This window comes from Phragmites australis, chromosome 6, assembly GCF_958298935.1.
Source record: "Phragmites australis chromosome 6, lpPhrAust1.1, whole genome shotgun sequence".
In the NCBI taxonomy this organism is placed as follows: domain Eukaryota; kingdom Viridiplantae; phylum Streptophyta; class Magnoliopsida; order Poales; family Poaceae; genus Phragmites; species Phragmites australis.
In genome coordinates, this window is record NC_084926.1 from 36,649,143 (window position 1) to 36,668,683 (window position 19,541).

General features: G+C 42.7%; 2 protein-coding genes across 2 annotated transcripts; both read left to right on the top strand.

Annotated features, from left to right (window-relative positions):
- The first annotated feature begins 8,441 nt into the window (after positions 1-8,441).
- On the top strand, positions 8,442-9,603 carry LOC133920621 (probable E3 ubiquitin-protein ligase ATL45). The gene has a single exon (XM_062365226.1). The coding sequence runs from the start codon at positions 8,504-8,506 to the stop codon at positions 9,227-9,229; it is 726 nt and encodes a 241-aa protein (XP_062221210.1). The 5' UTR covers positions 8,442-8,503; the 3' UTR covers positions 9,230-9,603.
- Positions 9,604-10,222: 619 nt separating this feature from the next.
- LOC133920623 (RING-H2 finger protein ATL72-like) lies at positions 10,223-11,151 on the top strand. Its single transcript, XM_062365227.1, has one exon. It carries the CDS (start codon positions 10,385-10,387, stop codon positions 10,970-10,972), a length of 588 nt encoding a protein of 195 aa, XP_062221211.1. The 5' UTR covers positions 10,223-10,384; the 3' UTR covers positions 10,973-11,151.
- Positions 11,152-19,541: the final 8,390 nt, after the last annotated feature.

Genomic DNA, 19,541 nt, shown 5'->3' on the forward strand with positions numbered 1-19,541 from the left:
CTAGGGCAAGCCGATTAACTCGATGACTAAATTAGCAAAGAATCGATGCTAGAAATTAGAACATGATGACTCGACCAACAATAAGGACACCGACGATGGACTCAAACTCAACAACGCGAAAACTGAAAACAAAATTTTGAAGGGCACAAAGTGGTTTGGACAACGGAAAACTAAGATCTAAATCTTTTTTTTGGAGCAATTTTCTGGACTCTAAGTAATGGAACTCAACGAAACAAAAGGGAAAACTGAGATTACCTAATGGGCAACCGAGGCTCTTATACCACTTGATGCGCGTTTACCCGATCTTCCAAAGGTAATATGATAATGGTAGAGTTTCGATGTTGATGATCCAAAGGCTCCGACCGGAACAGGTCGAGAACCCTCGCAACCACTACACCACTACTCCGTGGTTATCAACCGTGCCAAGACACGGTTGACCTTGCCAAGAAGACTTTTCCTGTAAGCGAATCGAGAACATAAGCAACAACAGGTAGATGCAATATGAATATTGCTAATTACTAATGAAGTACTCGAGTTGGGGTTCAACAAACCGATAAACAGTGAAACTGTCTAAAACAGAATAATCTAAGCTAAACCCGAGCCTAAACTATGACGGTTACTGTATATTTGGGGGACGTGAGGAGGTTGACCTAGGGTTGCGCAGCCGTAGAAAGAGGTGTACACAACCTGGACTTCGACCCCGACACGATTACAAGACCCGACAGGGTCCAAAACGGTGATACGGCACATTATTCCTTTGACTCTGACTACACTATAAGTAGTATTTGGTCAAGCATAGATCCATTAGAAAATGTTCATCATAAGCTTTCCAGCAAGCCAAGAACACCTCAATTGGACTCCGTATACGAGAGTTATGCCCGTTTTATTGATGTGTTGTCCTGAGACTCAACCACAACCACGACCACAACTTCGACCACGACCGCGACCATGACTTCAACCACGACCACAACTAGAGCTCAGCCTCGAGTCCGAGTAGACTTAGCCTTCGAGGGGTGACGTCCGGTTATGGTTGTGGTGCTTCTCCCATGTTCCTAAGCAATAAAATATCACAAGAATTTAGTAGTAATCCATCCAAGGAAGCATGAACAGCGAGAAATGAGTACACTTGGTGGTCTAATTATCATGCACGTGCTCTTGTAATTGGACCTTGTATGATTTGAGGAATATTAATAGTATTGATCGTATCTGAAAGAGACATGGTATCATCATAATGACCTGTTCAATTTGATTGAATATTGTTCTTGAAAACCTGCTCGTGGAAGTTTAAACCCTTCAGGGAGTTTCATGTATATGTCATTGTCAAGTGATCCATATAAGTAAGGTGTAATAAAATCCATTAGACGCAAGTCAAGATTCTGTTTTGTTGCCAGATTAATAAGATATCTAAAAGTTGTTGCATCCGTCACAGGAGAGTATGTTCCTTCATAATCTATACCAGGTCTTTGGGAAAATCCTTGGGCAACTCATCGTGCCTTATATCTTGTAATTTCTCCCTTCTCATTCCGTTTTCGCACAAAGACCCATTTATAACCAACAGGTTTGACACCATTAGGTGTATGGGTTACATGTCCAAATACTTGTCTTTTGTGAGGGAATTCAATTCTGCTTGAATTTTGTTGTTCCATTTTGGTCAATCTTTTCTTTGTTTGCATTCCTTGATTGATCGAGGTTCTTGATCCTCATTTTCATCCATAATTTCTAGCACTAGGTTATATGAAAATGCATCATTAATGATGACTTTATCATGGTTCCAAATTTTTCCAAACATGACATAGTTTAATGAGATCTCATTTTCTGAAAAATCAGGTACATTTATTTCCTCTATAGAATTACTATTGGCCATGTCTACTATCTCCTCAAGAGATTTTTCTTGATTATCATTATTTCCTCGACTTGGCTATCTTGATTCTTTGCTCCTTTTCTTTTTCAAGGACTTTTGTCTTTGGAACCCAATGGTCTACCGCGTTTTATAGTAGGTTTTGATTTATTAGCGGTGGACGGTTGCCCTTCTTGGACATTAATTTTTTCAGGAGCATTAGCAACTGGAATATGTGACTTTGTCACTCTTTTCAAGTTTGTGAAAGCGTCTAGCAAATTATTCGCTAAATTTTGTAAATGAATTATCCTTGGAACTTCTTTGTCACATTGTTTTATACTTTCAAAGTGAGATAGTGATAATTCATTCCAACTTATTTCTTTATTCAGCTGCTTGTTGTCTCCCCCTGTTGTTGGGAAATTTGATTAATCGAAATGACAATCAGTAAATCTTGCGGTAAATTCATCTCCCGTTGATGGTTCAAGATACTTTATTATAGATGGAGACTCATACCCAATATATATTCCCAACCTTCTTTGTGGTCCCATCTTAGTGCGTTTCTGTGTAGCAATTGCAACATATAACGCACATCCAAAAGTTCTTAGATGGGAAATATCTAGCTCTTTGCCATAAACCAATAGTAAGGGGAGTATGATAACTTGTTGGCCTGATGCAAATTAATGCTACTGCATGCAAAATAGCATGACCTCAAGCATGTGTTGGGAGTTTTGACTTCACAAGTAATGGTCTTGATTTTAATTGGAGTCGTTTGATAAGTGATTCTGCAAGACCATTTTGTGTATGAACATGTGCTACATGATGTTCAATCCTTGTTCTAATCGACATGCAGTAATCATTGAAATTTTTTGATGTAAATTCACTGGAATTATCCAATCTTATAGCTTTGATAGGATTGTCTGAAAATTTTGCTCGTAGCTTGATTATTTGAGCCAACAGCTGCGCAAATGCCAGGTTGCAGGTTGATAACAAGGAGACATGTGACCATCTAGTTGGTGCATCAATTAAAACCATGAAGTATCTAAATGGCCCACTTGTTGGATGAATGGGTCCACATATATCTCCTTGTATGCGCTCTAGAAAAGCAAGGGATTCATTTCCAACTTTAGCCGGTGATGGACGCGCAATTAGATTTCCTTGAGAGCATATGATACATAACAAGTCATTAGATTGAAGAATCCTCTGGTTATTCAACATATGCACACATGAATTATTAATAATTGTTTGCATCATTACTGATTCGGGATGGCCTAATCGGTCATGCCAAATAATAAAGTTGTCATGGTTGGTGAACTTTTGTTCTACTAACATATATGATTCACTCTTGTTCAGATTTGTGTAGTATAAACCAGAAGGCAATGCTGGTAATTTTTTCAACACATACTTTTTCCCCAATGACATCTTTGTAATTTTAAGGTACTCCAAATTATCCTCACACATTGTCTCAATGTGATATCCATTTTTGTCGGATATCTTTAAAGCTCAACATATTTTTTTGAGACTTGGGGGAATATAGTGCTTCATGTATGATTAGACCATCCCCAACTATTTTTCCTTCATTTTGTTCCCTTCCTGATTCCCTTCCCCGTTCCTATTCCCTTTATTTTCCCTCATCTCCAACAGCTTTCCTTCAAAGGGATTCGTAAAGGGAAAAGAGAGAGAATCCTGTCCTGGAGGAAATGACATTGGGAATCTCTTCATGAAGGGAACCGTGAAGGAAAACTTTTGGAGCACTGAAGGGAACAAAAAATCCCTTCGTGAAGGGATTCTAGGTCCCACAAGGTAATATAATTATGTCTCTTCCAGAGCCCTGTATCAATTTACAACTTCCAGATATAGTATGAATAGTTGCATCTTGTGTCACAAGATATGAGAAGTACAATTTACTCTTAAATATGGTACGTGTTGTTCCACTGTCTATAAGATATATATTTTCTTCATATTCAAGCTCTTGAGACAACAACTCATCCATTCACTTCAAAAGAAAATGTACTAATAAATACTAATACGCTTAAAATGAATTTATAAGTAGTGAAATAATATAACTATGAGTGCTAAATACAAACATAATATAAATTATTAATTCATAGATAAGGTGCAACATGCTTTATTCTTAATATTATTACATAATATTTATTCATTCATGAACAAATAAGTAACAACTAGATGATCTATTCTTGTGTGAAGAAATCAATAACATATAAGTGAGTTGCATCATCGTGGACGTGTTCTCCATAATCTATCGCACCAATAAGATCATCTTTGAAAATATCATTATCACTATCGCTGGCAAAGTTTGTTTCTATCTTTTTATTTTTCTTCTCAAGTGATTAATTATATAGATCAACAAGGTATTTTGGTGTACGACAGTTATGTGCCTAATGAGTTCTTCCTCCAAAACGGTGGCATGTATTTTCAGTTATTTCACCTTTCTCTTTATCCCTAAGAAAGAAAAACATCTCACAAAAATATAAATTAATTAATTTGGGAGTTTATATCTATGATGTTTGATATGGGCCAGTTCCTCAAAGTTTGTCATTCACTCATCATTTTAGGGTTTCATTCAAATTTTCTCTTGTTTGGGTTTCCATACCACTCCTATTTGTGATGCGTATCATTCTACGGACATATATTGCAAGCAATTATTGTTATAAACATCAATATTGAAGTATAAAAAGCAGTTATTGGATACAAATATTGATCACTCTCTTAGATGCATTATCCGTGTCCTGTTCTTTTGTGACAACAACATCTACGTGTCATTGTTGACCCCAGTTCTTGGAACCTCGAGTCCTAGGTTTTTTTTTTGCGAACCATGGTCGGCTGTACGTACAGAGTGAGAGAGACGTGAACTGAAAAGCGCCTGCTTGCCGAGGTGGACTCAGGCGGAGTGGCGGGTAGTCCATCAGGCTGAGCCATCTATGCGTTGAGAAAATAAGTTTGTTATGTTTTTGTTTTACCATAAATAGACAAGTAAAGAATGGTTGCCTGCGTAAGTGCCCGTGATGCTGACGATACGTGGTGGAATCCGCTTGGGGTGCATCTAACCCATATCCTATGTGCTCACAAAAGCATACTCCAATCACAAATACCTTTTCCGATACAGATAAGATCAAAATTTTCACTGTCAATATGTGCCAGAATTAGGTCCACGGAGAGGCACAATTTTGAAAATTCAGAAGCTGGCATCGTTAGTAACGTGCAAGTGGAAGGAAACCAACAACTTATAAAGTGAACTCACCTTCATTGCTTAAAACACAAGACATGTGGAATAGATAAGAGTATCTAACAATATAGATGGTTGCTCTGTATATAAGAGTTGTACATATCACCAATAAATAATATAATAATCATTTTCTTTAATAGCATAATTATATCACTGCCAATAAAATAAATATAGGCCCACATATAATAGACTACAATATCATTGTACTTAATGAGTAATAATTTACTGATCATTAGCTAGCTTTTCTGTCTCTTCATTTCCTCCCTGCTTCATATTGGCAAAAATCTGATGTAGCCTTTATTGTAGCAAGCTGATATGGATTGTTGAAGATGAGCTAATACATTTGGCTAAAAAATACACGCGCACGTAGATGTGGTAACACGGCCATACTTTGAGCTAAGTGCACTTGTTTTTTGCTAACAGTACAGGATTCTTTTGAAAGAGTCAGCCAAGTGGCTTTACATCCCTTATAGTTCGCTGAGGGTTGGTTATATGTCACTTAATTTTGCAGTTACCTGGCGGTTTAATTTGTTTCATTGTATCTGTTTGTAAGATCGAGATTGGTAACTAGAGAGGGTAAATAGACATCTAAATACATATTCTTAATCCAACGTATCTCAAAACCACATGCGAAAGCAAGAGAGACCAGAACAGATTGCAAGACTTCTAAAAACAACGCTCCGCTTAGATGAATATGAACTCTAGGTTCCGGTTAAGACCAAATAAAGAGTCATAGAATATGGAATCAAGTAACTTGACAAAAAACTCCTAAACACAAGAGAACTAGCCACCGAAGAAGAAATTCTTCAAGTTGATGGATCTAGATTGTTAGGATGGTTCAAGACCAACTCATATGAGATGATTAGTCCTCTAGCAACAAAAAGAACACCTCTTGTATGACCCAAACCGAGCAGTTCTCTAAGAAAACAAAAATTAACAAGAAAACACCAAAAATGTACACGAAAATGAGAAATCCAAGAGCAAGAGACTAGAAGGAGATGAACTCAAGCATATGCAAAAACTCTCTCTTCATTAAGCTCAGAAGAACGCCCTCTTTTGACAGATTATAAAGTATTTTTTCAAAAAACTCTCAGCTAAACATAGGTAAGCACTCTCCTCTCCCTCTCCACATAACACAAATGGAAGGCTCTCAAAACTCTCAAAGGCTCTTAAAGGCTCTGATGTTTCCATCGGTTATACCTCTCTATTTATAGGCTAAGGAGACTTGCTTAACCCTTAAGCAATCATGTCTTTAAACTGTCATTTACTTATAATACACTCCCACCTACCACGGAGGTAGTTTCATCTGAATTTTTCTACGTCCATAGGATGTTTGTGGCGCCTTCATGACTTAACCTTGCCTCGACGCAAGCTTCACGATGATGCCACGTGCACTCCATCCTCTAGCAGTTTTTGCAGCTAAACCGGGAAACTGTCTTGCATGCTTCTCAAAGCATGACCCACAGCCACTTGCATACACCTTATGCAAGTATCCTGATGATGACACGTGTACTCTATCTTACGATTTTGACCATCGGTAAGTCTCTCATGCTCCCAATCCCTTAGGCCGCCTTGTCACTTGCACCAGCATCTCTTTCTCTTGACTTTTTCAACATGCCGTCTTCATCCTCTATCTTATGTTTTGCTTGACCTTCACGTGTATAGCTAGGATCACCCTCGACTCTACCTAGCTCTCTCATTTGTCCAGCACCAAGCTCCCTGCTTAGTCCCGATCTTTCTGCTATCGGCTAACAAGTTACATCTATCACCTACACACCATAAGACAAACAAGCATGTACTTCCAACATCATTTAACTCCATAAAAAGTTAGTCGAAATCAAAATTCCTGTAGAAATGGAACAACTCTGAAAAATCGTGAATACCGGATGATCCGATATTCACTCCTCCTGAGCGCCCGACCATCCGACTTGTTCAACTTAGCAGACCAGGCCGTTTGAAATCCTCTTTGCAAGAAATAGTCCGGCGTGTATTTATGCCTATTGCCGGACCATCCGACATATCCATTCTGGACGAAACCCGTTTTGCACCTTTTCTGAAAAAATTACTCCAGCGAAGCATTTAGCGTACACATTGCCCAACGCCAGACCATCTGGCGTATACAAGTCTGCCAGAGTCAATTTATAACCTCTCTACAAGAAAAGCTCCAGCTTCACTGATACCCAACGCCGAACTATCTGATGTGTACTTCAATTTTTTGCTTTGTCGTTGAAATGCTCTAATGTGTACTACATGTGAACACCAGATCATCTGACGAGTTTATTTTCTTCGGCACTAGATCATCCCACATGTATAATTTTTTTAGAACCAAAGAACCGTGGAAGTAGCGAAACCTTAAAGATCAAATTAAGGTCTCGAGAAGTGGCGAGTCCCCACGGGCTTTCAATGCATCAACACAACACCTCTTTTCCATATATTTTCTGAGTACTTTTGTCCTTCTCTAATACTCTCATGGGTCAAAAATAAATGTTGTTTGGATATCGATACAGTCTTAAAATAAAATTTTGATTACTATTTTTGTTGTAATATACTGATGAAACATAGCAAAAAATATATTATATTATAAAAGTACTTTTTGAGATAAATCTACCCGTATCATTTTTAAGTATCCAAACTTAATATATAAAAAGTAATTTATAGCCAAAGTTTGAAATAGTTGATTGCACATAACCCAAAATAACATTTATTTTAAACAGAGAGAGTAGCTTTAGGAGTAGGTGGCTTTAGTTTCTATCTTCTAATCGAATCTCTTTTTCTCTTATTGTTTAGAATTGCATCCACAACATGATGAATGCTGATACTTTCGAATTGTATAGATATGTACAAAGTAATATCTTTTTAGCTTACTGTTGTTGTTTCAATATCTGTATATTGCATCATGTCAATTCTTCGTAAGTGGTGTCCAACTAAAATTTGGAACTAAAATATTGCGAATTTCCCAACAAATGTCTTCCTAAATATTTAGGTTGGAAACATGGGATTATGTGTAAACGTCCCTGTACAGTATAATTGTAATTCTATTGTGTTTTCATAGATGTAGTATAATAGAAATGGTGGTCAAAGTTGTGTTTGAATGCATTAATGCCCAAAATGTTTTTTATTTGTGACCGAAGTGAGTACTAATTTACTCATGAAATGGCTTGATTTGAAGCCTTTGATTTGCACTCAGAAATACGAGCAGAGTTTGGACAACCGGCAGAGCAGGGTTTCAATATCTGTTCGCTCCATTAACGATTTGACGGCCCACCGCATCAGCAACAAACGAATGCCGCAGCTTTCTTTCCAAAGTCAAAAACTGCGGCCGTCAGCTGGTAATCAGATCAAAAACTTGAAAACCTTGTGCCCAAACCGCGCGCGCGCGCGCGCTGTGGCAGTTCCTAAAGCGATCCGGCACTACCCTTTCTATGCTCAGTCCCGCGCGCTGTGCCTATTTCTTGCCGCGCCCACCGCGCAGCCATGGCAAGGCAGACCTTGTCATCTGCGAGCCAGGAGACAGCGGCCGGATACTCATGAGCAGTGACAGCACGATTAGGCTTACGGTGGTGAGTTCGGTCGCCGCCGCCGACGATGACGTCGAGTGCCGCGCCTGCTACGGCGTCGTCGTGGCCTGTGTGTCGCTGCTTCTGTTCTGTGTCCTCGCGGCCACCACTGACGTCGTGAAGGCCTGCGCCGTCACGGGCTTCACCGTGGTGTTCTTTGGTTTAATCGGCTGGTTCATCCCGGCGGCTGCCGCGCCTAGGAGTGGAGGCGCCACGGGCGCGCGGCGACCTGATGACGCCGTGGGTGCAACGGCGCTTAGGCGGGCCGGATGCGCGTGCGTGTTCAAGGGCGCGGCGGCGATTGACGTGCCGCCAGCGTTCGCGTACGACGACCCCGAGAGTAGCAGCAAATCCGGGGGCAGCACGCTGTGCGCGGTGTGCCTGGAGGACGTGCAGCGCGGCGAGACGGTTCGGCGGCTGCCGGCGTGCGAGCACCTGTTCCACAAGGAGTGCGTCGACATGTGGCTGCACTCGCACACGACGTGCCCGCTGTGCCGGTGCGAGCTCTTGCCGCGGAGACATGCTGCCAAAACCGCGACAGTGGCCGCAGCGGCGGCGCAGTCGTCGGCTGATGCGTTACCGCCGGTTTAGTTCTTTTTATCAGATTTCAGGAGTCTATCTGGTTTACATGGTTAGATTAGAACGATAACACATTGTCCTGCACTGCTGCACATTATGGCGGTACACATTGTTTGTCTTTGTATATTCGTATTTTTTTAATAATGTAAGTACTGTTTCCGGACTTTATACTAATATAAGATGTCAAGATGCCAATAATATATAGAATTATTTCATAAATATGGACATCTGTCCCAAGTTTGGGACTAAAATCCAAATGCGCAGGTTTCAACACAAGGATCCTAATCATTTTATATATTCGTATGTTGGGACATTGTCCATATAGGAAATTTTTGTCCGTGATCAGTGCTCAGATAGCTACTCGTTGTAGTTTATGCAAATTTGTTGCGGGGTTGGTAGTATAGTACTTGGTACTACAAGCTCATTTCGAGAAGACAAAAGCTCTGAAGGTTACCAATTAACAAGTTGTAAATTCTGGTCAGAAAAGTATAGAGCAAATCAAGTTTCCGCTGTGCTTTTTCAAGAAGCCATTGTTTCCGCAAGGAGTGCCTAAAGTTCCACTTCAAGAAGCCATTGTTTCTGCTGTGCTTTTTCAAGTAGGGAATATACGTAAGGTGTCTGATTTTTTTCTCAACTACAAAGCATAGTTTTTTTTATGATAAATCAATGCTCACATCTGAAAGCAAAGACGATAATGATAAATGTTTGACACAGACAAAAAAAAAAGGTCACTTACAAATGGCAAAATAAAATCAAGCAACTTGCTGATGACAAAACCATGTCTAATGTTTTCCTTTGGAAGAAATATACTGAGTGTCCAATCTGCCGAGTCTCAGTCGCTTTCGATTTTGACCTCTGGACAGGCTGCCAAAAAAAGTACCTTTCCGTCGTGTAATCATCGAGTCATTTACCAATGTACGAATAGATAAGATCAACTAAAAGCGGCCGGAATCAGAACCTAAATCCGATTCAAACTGCCAAAACTGCGGCCACCAACAGCTAGCCAATACCAGGGGCCCTCAAACCTGCCGCGCTCGCCGCAGAGTCCAAGCACCACCCGCCTATTTCTTGACGCCAAGACGCCGCGCCAATGGCAACTTGGCGCCGTGACGACACCGGACGCTCACAGCCCGTGCACAGCATAGCTTCCTACGGTTGCATTTACGCATGCTCAATCCGCACCGACGACCGCCGCCGCCGAGCCCCCGCGTCGATGACGGCTACCTCGCCTGCTACGGCATCGTCGTCGCCTGCGTGTCGCTGCTCCTGCTCACCATCCTCGCCGCCACGGTCAACATAGTAAAGGCGTGCGCTCTCGCCGGCGCGGTCGCGGTGGTGTTCGGTGCCTTCGGCTGCGTCGCCCGGTGGTGCGCGGATGATGGAGCGGCGCCAGCGCTGTCAACGACCGTGACACCGGCGGCGCGCGCCAGCGCGACTTGCGGGATGGTGGACGCGGCGATCAACGCGCTGCCGGCGTTCGCGTACGCGCGCCCTGGCACGGTCGGCTCGGAGGGCGGCAGCAGCAGCAAGCCCAGTAGGCACCGGCTGTGCGCCGTGTGCCTGGAGGAAATCGAGTCCGGCGAGATGGTGCGGCAACTGCCGGCGTGCAGGCACCTGTTCCATGTGGAGTGCATCGACATGTGGTTGCACTCGCACTCGACTTGCCCCCTGTGCCGGTGCGACGTCTCGCCGCAGCAAGTCGATGTGAAGCCCACAGCGGCGGCAGCGCCAGATGATACGTTGCCGCCAGTGTGAGTTCATGATCAGAGTAGTGAATCTTGTCATGGTACAACCAAAGAACGTCATGTTGCACCAGTCCTACAGTTGTTTTTTTTTTCTTTCCTTAAAGCAGATTTTTTTTGGCAAAAAATTAGTAAATGGCCTTCTTAGAAATTGAGTTCTGATAGTAATGTGCAAAAAGCATATTCATCCAATGTTTGCCTTTTCAAATGGACAATGACTCAATAATTCGAATCGTTTATTGCATTTTATTACACTGCGGCACTAGAAATTGACCCTTCCCGTTGTTGGTGGAGCCCCCAAGCCACAATGCCATGGCTCTCCACAAACTTAACATTCCCGTAAATTTAAGGTTGGTGCTTTAGTTTTTGTTTTACGGTTGAACACTTTTTATTTGAGTTTAAAATTTTGATTGTGAGCGCAGTTTGGCACCTGACTCGTCGTGCGTTTCAGTTCAACTTGAGAGGTAATATATATTTATTTGGTTTTTCCATTTGATGGAAAGTGATGCATTGGAGATGGAGTGGTAGGCGTTTTCTATTAGGACTAATTGAACACTAATTCATATGACACTACACCAAAAAAGCACATTAGTGACAGATGATAACCGTCATTAGTGACAGTTACCCAACCCATCATTAATGACAGTCACCGGTGACGGATCATAATTGAGATTTGTCACTAAAATGCGTCTCCTATGACCTGAAAATGCATGTTGCTTATCACTGTGGTCGTCATTAGTGACGCATGTATGTACCACATGTTATTAATTATCGATCCCTAAGGATGGGTAGCTTTCAACAGGTCTCTGGTACTCGGTACGGGTTCTAACCATAACCCGTCACTGGTGAACGGTTCATTACTGATGGGTTGGTTTCGAATCTATCTCTGGGACTCTGCCATTAGTGACGGGTAGTAACAACAACCCGTCCCTAGTGATCAAGTCATTAGTAACGGGTGTATTTACCATCTATCATTAATTATCTAGAACCAAAGACGGGTAGCTATAACCCGTCACTGATGACCGAGTCATCAGTGACGGGGTGTTACCACCCGTCACTGGTTATGAGTCATTAGTGATGGATGTATTTACCACCTGTCACTAATGACGGAGTCCCAGAGACAGATTGGCAAGCTACCTAACACTAGGACTCGGTCATCAGTGACGGGTGAATTTACCATCCGTCACTAATGTTCTCATCCCCTGAAGGAATTTACCTGTTTCCTGGCTGCATCCTGAAGCAATGTTAGGATTTAGCAGCCATCTTTTCCTGCAAATAAGACACATTCAGATACATTTATGTCATAATCACCATTCATGTCACAATGTGTTTCCGGTCCGTTTATTCATAAGGTCACTTTAGAAACGCCGTCAATTTTTTTTGACAATGAAAAAAAGTGGATATGATGTATATAGTCTCCACTTCATAGTCGAAAGTTAAAAAAAATGAAACATAAAAAATATATAAATATAAATCATCGATCATATAGTATAATATTAAACCGCTGTCTATTATTAACGAAGAACTCATAGCTATCGTTCAAAGTCTTTCACACCATGCTTATATTTTCTCTTATTTTTCTGTTGTATCAATTTTCAGAATCTCAGTTCAAACGCCGTCGACTATTAAGATATATACACGAAATCATTGGACCCTGCCGGATTATATATACAACGTCAAGTCGTTTAGTGTTTGGCTCGTTGATGTTGATCGTTGTTTAACTCCACTGTACGAACAAGAATTATTGCACATGAACGGTCTGGGACGTTGTCAGGCCCCATTATTAGCCCGGAAGCACCGCACATGGCTTCACCTGAGGAATTCTATGCATTTTCGTCCTACCATCTTACCAAGCACTAGGCTTGAAAACGATTTAGATATTTTATGTTTTGAATCTTAAAAATAGATATGGATGATCTTATATGAATACTAATATAGATATTTTTTGATCGGATATGAATATATATATTTCTTATCAGAAGGATATGAAAACGAAAATGCTTTTTAGCTAGATATAGGTACTAAAACGAATAATATTCAGATAAGGATACGGATAATATTTGGATAGCTCATTAAAGAACAAGCATATTACCATCATCAACACGACAATAGCCTACCACAATCTTAACTACTTAGACTACATTATTATTTTTATACGTATAATTTATTTCTCTTATGTGTGATGTTATATTATATTGTTATTTTGTTATTTTTATATATGTAGTTTATGGGATATTTATAATTTGAAAGATATTTAGATCTATATTTGTATTCGATTCATATTCACATTGTATTTGTTTCCGATACTATCCGTATTCATTTCCATATCAAGATTTTCATATTCATTTTCATTTTTAATTAAAAATAAAAATAAAAATATAAAATAACTATTATCTATCCATATCCCACCCGTTTTCAACCTTACTCAGCAGTGAAGTACGTAAGCACCCAGGCCAGAAATGAGCTGCGGTGAAGTGCTCGGGCTGGCCTTGGGCCACGTGGTGCTATTTGGCAGCGTGACCTTACCCGCTATATGATCGTCCTCGGCGCGAGGGATAGTCGTCCTCGTCATGGTCGCCGTCGCCGTGATGTCGGTTTGTAAGTCAATAAAAGGATGGCTGGACATCCTGATTGTATCATGTCATGAGATCAATGTAGTATATTGGCATGAGTTAACTCCGTTTCCTCTGTTAAACGTGAGAGAGCTGCTCTGTTCTGCTGCCCTCCTCTGTGTGATTCTATCCTCTACGTTAGGTTGATGTATGACTGAGAATAGATATTTTATTAGATTTTTTAAATCGGCTGGTCTTCTTCTCTATTTCATCCAATGCACTTAAAAATTTAAACAGAAGCAAAATTTAAAGAGAATCAAGTATATTTGCACCCTTGTTATTGTTTCATATTAATTAATCTAGATCTGAGAAGTATGAGCGACAAAAATATTATAGTTGAAGTCTAGAATCTCTTATATTACACTTTCTTAACTTAAGAGTTAAGTCTCCATACGCACATGTATAAGAAAAATGGCTTAATTAAATTATATTTGTGATTTTGGTGATTAATAATAATATAGTCGATGAGACTAACATATTTACCAAGGATATATGTTAGAGATATCATAAATGCAATGCATGAAAAAGCCACCAAAGCGAGAAAAAAGTTCAAGAAGAAATGAACTTACTGTATGATCCGGTGTTCATATAGATGAACATACCGGAGCATTGTGTCCAGAGGCATTTAACCTCACCGGAAGGTCTGGTGCTAAGTGTTTACTAAACACCGGAGTATTTCTTAGTGACACGTGTGCAAAATGAATGCAAGTGTTATGCTGGATGGTTCGGTGCTATGGAAGTGCACACACCGGATAATGAATAGTGCAACAAGGAAGAAGAAAGCAGAAGACCTCACCGGATAGTCTGGTGATTGATTTAAACACACCGAAGGCAAGCACCGGAGCATTGTTGAAAAAAGGGAGAATGCAGTGATCTCATCGGAAGGTCTGGTACTTTGAAAATAATCTCACCGGAGTAATATTTTCAGATAGTGTTGCATTGGGTCGGTTGGCCGAAGACAACCCACCGGATAGTCCGGTGATGAAGATGTGCACATCGGAGGCATCATCAGAGCAATTTGTGCAGAGGAGATGCAGAGGCTCAGATGGCTCAGAAAACTTACCGGAAAGTCTGTTGATGAAGAAGAAGTTTACACCGGAGTGTCTGGTGTTGACAGTGGCTTGAGTGGGGTTCCAACAGCTAGTTTGTAAGAGTGTACTCACCAGATGATCCAGTGTTAGTACTACTGTTCTCACCGGATCATCCGGTGTTAACAGCTTTTCAAATCCATTGGGTTAACGGCTAGTGCGTGGGTTTGAGGCTATAAATACCCCTCCACTCAGTCATTTGAACGTGTGGCGTGCAGCTGGAGTCTAGAGAAGTTCATATACACCTGAGAAGACATTCAAGCCACCAAAGTGCTTAAGGTGATCATCCAAGGCAATTAAACATAAGATTAGATAGTGATTAGTGCTTATAGGCCTAGAGAGTATGTTGCTTGGTGATTGCTGCCTAGAGAGTGGATCAAGGAGTGATCCAAGCTTGTACCTCTTAGTATGCCGGCGTTTTGGAGTCTTGGTGACTCATCGGCAACTTGAGCCGGAGTTCCTCAAGCTTGTTGACCCCCCGACTTAGTGTGGAGCGGCGACGAGAAGCGTGTACGGGGACATAGAGACCCTTGCCTTGGTGGCTCAAGCTCCGAAGTGATCATGGCGGTGAGGAACCGGAAGAGATGCTAGTGATGAGACATTGTCTTTGTGACTTGGTGGCTCAAGAGTTGGGACCGGGTGCCGACTTGGAGCATATCCTTTGTGGAGCTCCAACGTGGACTAGGGATGGTATTCATGCCATTGATACTACGAGAAAAAAATCCTTGTGCCGAGTTTCCTCTTTCTACCTTATTTACTTTTTCAGATTTACTTCTTTGCAATTTAACTTCTTAGATAGGTTGCAAGTTCTTTGATCGGTAGAGTAGACACACTAGATAAATCTAGAGTATATTTAGATAGTATTGATATAGATTTCTCTTGTGTTGTTTTTGGAGCTAAAATAGTTCTAAGTGTCCTAATTCACCCCCCTCTTAGGATGTCACCGATCCCTCGTGCTCTTGATAGACTTAACATACTAGAGTTGTGACGTTTGAGGTTGGGATGGATTCCTATAGTGCTCTACTTTTTGATGGCACAAACTTCCTCCAGTGAAAAATTCTAATGACTTGTTATTTGCAAGTCCGATGGTTGGATGTTTGGAGAGTCACCGAGGAAGGGATGAAACCCCACATCACCAACAAGGAGAGACAATTAGATGCATCGACCAAGTGTATCCTTTTATAATCTATATGTGTTGATGCATTTAATCGTGTTTATTCTCTCACCAATGCACATGATATTTGGATAGTCTCATTGAAATATATGAAGACACAAAGAATATGCACAATGAGAAATATCATTTGCTTGTTACTAAGTTTAATAGCATCAAGCAACTACCCCATGAAAGTGCTGATGATATGTATTCTTGTTTGAATATTCTTGTTAATGAGATCAATGGGTTAGGTTGTTGTGATGATTTAATAAATTTATCTAGTGCATCCCTTTGCAATGAGATTTGTGTTGAGAATGTTATTGTAGAACTATCTAAAACCTCATTGCACAAGAAAATGATGAGCTCACGAAAGAAGTGGAGAAGTTCAAGAAGGACTTGGCGAGATTAAAGGGCAAGGAACATGTCTAACCTCCTCAAGATAACCATGGTACCCTGGTGAAGAAGCTTAAGGATCCGATCTGTAAGCTATATCTAGCGTACCCAATCCGTACAATCACATGTATAGCAATATACCCCCAACCACGCACATACTGAAGCCTATTAAAAACTGCAAATATTGTGGTGCGAAGAAGTTCCAGCATGAGACGAATAGGTTTTGCTGTCGAAATGGAAAGATTAGACTATCCACCCTAGATATGCCACCTGAGTTCATGAGGCTATGGTCAAGTGTAGATGCTAGTGCTAGGCACTTTCGTGAAAATATAAGGTTTTTTAATGGTCATTTCTAATTCACCTCACTTTACTATCACCTTGACAGTAAGACCACTGACATGAAAAAAAGTGGTATTTATACGTTTCGTGGCCACGACCAAATGTACCACAACATACGGTCATTTGGTAGAGATGGTTCAGAACCCAAGCACCTGAAACTTTACTTCTATGATGACGATCCTAATTTAGAGCACTAGTATCACCACTACCACCGAGAGCAGTACCAGCAAGACAAGGAAGTCATTGCAATGCTGATTGGCATACTTCATGGCAACTCCTACTCTAAACACCTCAGGAGTATGGGACAGGTTGAGGACCTCGAGGACTACCGTGTGACACTAAACCATGACCATAGGTTGGACTAGAGAACATATAACGTGCCGACCACTTCAAAGATGGCCGCTGGGTGAGTCAAGAGGAACAAACGGCAAAGGAACTTTGAGAATAGTGTTATCCTGCAAGGGAAGAATAAGCAAATATCTGGCATCCAGTCGTATCATGGATGCTATGATGCTCTATCATACCCTCTTTTCTTCCCTAGAGGTGAACTCAGCTAGCATCCCGATATCCCAAAGGTTGGTGTGTCCATGGATGCAGTGAGGGTGGCTCGTGCGGCTCGTGGTGATCATCAGGGGGAACCAGGTTAGTGTTCTGTTTAATTGATGTTTGCAACATCAATTGTTGTCACTGTATTCACATAGTTCCAACACTAACTTTTAACGTCATATGCTGAGTACAGATTCAAATCAGAGTCTACACATGTCTGTGAGGAATTACTAATGCTACAAGTTCTAGATATGGCCAAGGATATTCAACCCAATATTGTTTGGCAAGCGTCTTTTCCAACAGTTCACGGTCGATACATGTTGGGGGGGAAATAAGCCAACCTGAGGATAATGGTTGAAGATTACTATCCAAGTCCCCTCGAAGCCTTGATCTCCGGATCCTCAGCTAAAGGCTCGACCTCCGAAGTCATCAAGTCCCTTTACGGTACCTCTTCATACCCACGAAGCCTTCCCTTGGTTTAACCGGCTCGGCCTCCCGAAGGCTCAGCCTCTCGAAGCCTCGGTCCCCCGAAGCCTCAACCTCCTGAAGCCTCGGTCTTTCAAAGTCCTGTTTCCCGAAGCATTCACCTCCTGGATCCATGCCTCCCGAGGCCCCCGCCTCGGGATGATCGGGCCACCTTTCCGAAGGCAGCAGGGTGAGTCAGCAATCCCTGGGAAGATCTACTGAAGGGGAGTGCCGGTTATGCTTTGCCTGCCAAGAAGTGACCAGCATTAAAGGCCTAGGCTGATGGGCGTCACTCTGACACCCTGGTGTAATGAATGCTATCTTGACACCCCTGACAGTGCGGCGCCGGGCCGCAATTGGCGACCGGCTCACCGCGCTCCAGGGGCAGGCACCACGATAGTTACCACAGTGGATATTTTATCTCCCCGATAGGATAGAAAGTAATTATCCGGGATAAAGCTCAGTAATTCGATCAGGTCCCAGATATTCGTACATTATGATAACTTGTACGTCAAGCTACGCATGACCCTATAAATAGGGGGCCATGGTCGTCTGGGGAGGAAAGGAGGGACAGGCGAACAAAAAACAATGGCGACGGACACAACACACATCACAACAAACATGTGATTCTCCTCCCAGATTGATTCATTTTTCCTATAATCAATATACTCGTGTTGTTCCTTCCTCTCAAACTTTGTCTCTAAGCTTGAATCTCCTCCTTAGAAGAAACTCTCGCCGTATTTGCTGGTGCAAGACGAACTCTTGCTCCAACAGCGCGCCGTCTGTGGGGATTCGAATACAGAAGTGCTAAGAGAGGTACGAATCCACCAGGAAAACCACCAGAGAATCGACTAAAGCCGCCATACCCACCGTTGCAAGCATGCAACCGTATGCATGACTGTCTTAGCCATACGCATCGTATGCATGCTCCAGCCCCGCTGTCGTGTGGGATGACGTTCCTCCGACCTTGGCCAACCCAGAACCCTGGGTCGGTACAGGAACTCCAGACGGTGCAGAGGCCTTCCAGCTCTTGCACAACGAAGACCTCACTGCCTCCGGAGAGAACGCGGCCTAAGGGGACCAAGCAGGCCACCTTCCAATGGTTCTAGGTGGTCCAACCCAGGAATGCTCCCAACTGGGCTTGGTCTTTGGGTATCCCTTCGACCACACCTGGAATACCCCGAGAGAGCCAACATCTTCGGAAAGTCTGTCCACCCAGCGCCCTCCTTGGGCCCCTTAGGCAAGAAAGGGTTCCAAGGAGACGGAGGGCTCCGGGAGGCACGGATCCCGCCAGCGCCTCCGATGCCGCCCTCGCAACGCCAACCGCGTGCAGGGAACTCCAATCCTGCCTTGTCCGGGGAGGCATAGTCAGAACCACTTCGGCTCCAAAAACCGGTTCACCAGGCGGCCTCAATGGTCTCCCAAGGGGGAAGGAAACCCTAGGGAAACCACAGGCTCTAGGGCACACCGCCTTCGGCAGCGACCCCAACGACAACTCCAAGCTCCGGTGCCCCCAGAGGCATACAGGTGCGTCCTGCACGGACCAGGACGCGGCCACAACACCAATGACTGTTGCACCCTCATTACCTTCCGGGAGGAATACCTCGGAAGGCAAGCCGAATACCTAGCCGTAGAAGGAGCCGGTGAAGGACGACACAGAGTTCGGGGGCCTAGGGAAAACTCCCGAGCGAATCCTCGGCCCCTCAACCTTGCACCATCGCCACCAACCCTACTATTAATGGTACCATACCCAACAATGAGAACTGAGTCGGGGACACGCCGTCGCCAGGCTCCGGACGAAGTACCTCCGGGGCTGGGCAGCAGCTGGGGGCCGCCGGTCGAGGACCGCCTCTCCCGACCAGCCTTCGACCACACCTCCCACATGCCGCCGCCAGGCTCCGGACGGGTTACCTCCGGAGCTAGGATACGTCTAAAGGTGGAGGGGGTCAAGCCCCGCCTCTCCTAGCCTAGCCACAGGCTTCGAGA

Coding starts and splice junctions, on each gene's coding strand:
- LOC133920621 (XM_062365226.1), top strand. CDS start 8,504: ATGCTCAGTCCCGCGCGCTGTGCCTATTTCTTGCCGCGCCCACCGCGC.
- LOC133920623 (XM_062365227.1), top strand. CDS start 10,385: ATGCTCAATCCGCACCGACGACCGCCGCCGCCGAGCCCCCGCGTCGAT.